The 2,534-nt window shown below is 40.4% G+C and overlaps 1 protein-coding gene across 1 annotated transcript; it reads left to right on the top strand.

The window, feature by feature from the left end:
* The first annotated feature begins 527 nt into the window (after positions 1–527).
* On the top strand, positions 528–1,360 carry LOC119299161. The gene is made up of 2 exons (XM_037576421.1): positions 528–856; positions 964–1,360. The coding sequence occupies exons 1-2, from the start codon at positions 582–584 to the stop codon at positions 1,142–1,144; spliced, it is 456 nt and encodes a 151-aa protein (XP_037432318.1). The 5' UTR covers positions 528–581; the 3' UTR covers positions 1,145–1,360.
* Positions 1,361–2,534: the final 1,174 nt, after the last annotated feature.

The following is a 2,534-nucleotide window of genomic DNA, read 5'->3' as shown; positions in this document are numbered from 1 at the left end:
ATCAGAGCCTGCATCGCTATTGATAAGATTAAATATTTTCCTCGTGATTATACTGGTTCGGGAAAACGTCTCAGGCTGTGTACGACCGTTGTATAACATAGAACTCAAACAGTATACTCGTCTTGCTCACTACACTAGCTTGTGTTTCCTAGTGCTGCGCATGTGGTTCTTCTGAGCATTCCAATGGCGGCCCTTCTTGCGCATGTGCTAACATTGTAAATGCAAAAGAGGCCTAATTGCATACCATAGTTTTTTACGCAGCTAGCCAGTTAGTCACCGACAGCGACAGTAATTAAATGTTGTTGTTTGCAGTAATTAAGTCTCTCTAAAACAGACTTACTAAATTAACTGATCCTCTGAACTCAGTGACTTTGATGATGTGTTGCTCTTATCTAGTACCCAGTAGCCACATGATGCATTTGCTGAGGCCCGAAGCCTCTGGACGCAGTAAGCACACGCATAGCCAAGGCATAAGCATGCTATAAATAGACATGTGATTGCCCTTGTTACTCTCCACAGCCAAAAAACAAGAGATATCCCAAGCACCTAGCTATTTCTTGCCCTCTCCTCCACACACACCCATGACGGCTGTTATTTTGTCCAACACCCGGGTTATGCCCACCAGTTATAACAAGACCATCATGAGCAACTTGTCCTTGCACCGTATCGGCGATGGGGCCGGCACAAATCAAGCCACTGTGATCCAAAAGGATTACAAGTTTGGTCATACTGCTGTTAATGACTCGGTAATTTACGAAGGTCCAGGCCCCGGTCCGGTGTTCGCCCGCGGACAAGGCAGCCACATTCTTGCCGGCAACTCCATATCTACCATCATGATAACGTTCGAGGATCCAAGGTACGCCATTTTTAAATTTTATGGCTTCGTTAATTAGGATAGTTAATCTACATTATAAGAAGTTAAATTATTTCTGTTTCTCATTTTCATTTTCCACATGCACATAGGTACAAGGGCTCCAGCCTTGCTGTTATGGGCAACATCTTGGATAATGGTCAGTGGGCTATTGTTGGAGGGACTGGGTTATTTAAGTATGCAACTGGATTCATTGACTTGGTTCCTGTTCAACAGTCGAGCCCCAAGAACATTTCAAACATCACCATCGAAGTATGCAATCCAAATTATTGATGCAAATAAGGTCAAAGACGAACGTCATAACTAAATATGTATCCTCCATAATAAAGCGGACACCGGTTGTTCGCATTTCCATGTACCAGCCATGCATGACCCTTTTCAATGGTGGTGTTTCAATTTGTTCCCTTGTATTTTCTCTATTCAGAGTGATTTTTTATTTCTACTAGATCCTTTTCAAGGTGTTACTTCCCATTTTCATGTATTACTATGTTGTGCAACAAATCAATAAAGTTCATTTGGTGGCAACTGAACAAACTGATATATTGATAGTATGGGCCGGACCATCTTGTTTCTACTATGGGTCAGGGCGATCTACATCAGGTCATTGTCTAGGTACTTATGTGATCCAGCGGATGAGCCAAATAATTGTCTTATATAAACCATTATCCCTGCCGTGTTAACAGTCTTAACCGCATAAATTACTACAATAAGTACATATGATTTCAATGTGTTTACAGGTTCTATGAATTCAAAACCATATTGTAGTGGCGGGTGAATTACAGTGCCCGCCACAACATAATAGGTAAAGATAAAAAGCGCATCGCGGGATGTTATAACAACTAGTTTACTTCCACTTGTTCCCTTTTTTTTGCGGGGTCACTTGTTCCCTTTCAGAACAGTAATGCTCCCGCGATACATACTCCATTATACTTAGGCGCAGGACGAACATGTTCAGCCAAGAGACTTGCTTCAGAGGCTCCCTGAAATTGCTCTTTTGCTTCACAGGATGTTTGATTTTCTACAGAGAAAGAATTGATTGTATTTTCTACTCCCGAGTGAGCGAAAAAAATGAAAAAGCAATATCAAACAAAGGCAAAAAATCCTGAAACTTTGCGACATCAAACATGCTCAAATGTTTTAGGCTTTTGCACAATTTTATCCACGAATGACATTCGAGGAGCTCTGAACAGAAAATTACAAAATTACGACACAAACTTTGTTGCACTTTTTGAGCAGTGGGTTTTTTATGAGCTCCTCGAATGTTATTTTGAGATCAAATTTGCAAGAACCTAAAATATTTTATCATGTTTGATGTTGTAAAATTCCTGGATTTTTAGATTTTGTTTGATTTAGTGTTTTCAACCTTTTGATCACCCAGGCGGAGTACACCCGTGTGTAGCCACTACTTTCAGGTTAACCAGTAGTAATTTACCGTTACAAGCCTCCATTTGTCAATCGTCGTGTCTAGGTTATTTTAAATAGATTTATGATATGCTGATCACAAAAGGGGAGTTAACTTAGCTAAAGTTAGTCGATTCGAACACGCACCCAAATGTGTGTCCTAGTGTAGTTGAAGAAAGCACCAACATGACGGAGAGTATAGAGAAACTCAGCCAAAAAGAAAACCAGAAATAAAAGAGTACATAAAACTGAAGAAGAAAGG

This window comes from Triticum dicoccoides, chromosome 1B (assembly GCF_002162155.2).
Source record: "Triticum dicoccoides isolate Atlit2015 ecotype Zavitan chromosome 1B, WEW_v2.0, whole genome shotgun sequence".
NCBI classification, from domain to species: Eukaryota; Viridiplantae; Streptophyta; class Magnoliopsida; order Poales; family Poaceae; genus Triticum; species Triticum dicoccoides.
Note: the sequence above shows the minus strand (reverse complement) of the source record. Positions and strands in the feature narration are given on the sequence as shown.

Excerpts from the sequence above, each read along its gene's own strand:
- LOC119299161 (XM_037576421.1), top strand. The coding sequence starts at position 582 with ATGACGGCTGTTATTTTGTCCAACACCCGGGTTATGCCCACCAGTTAT. Across the intron at positions 857-963 it reads ATAACGTTCGAGGATCCAAG|GTACAAGGGCTCCAGCCTTG; the intron begins GTACGCCATTTT and ends ACATGCACATAG.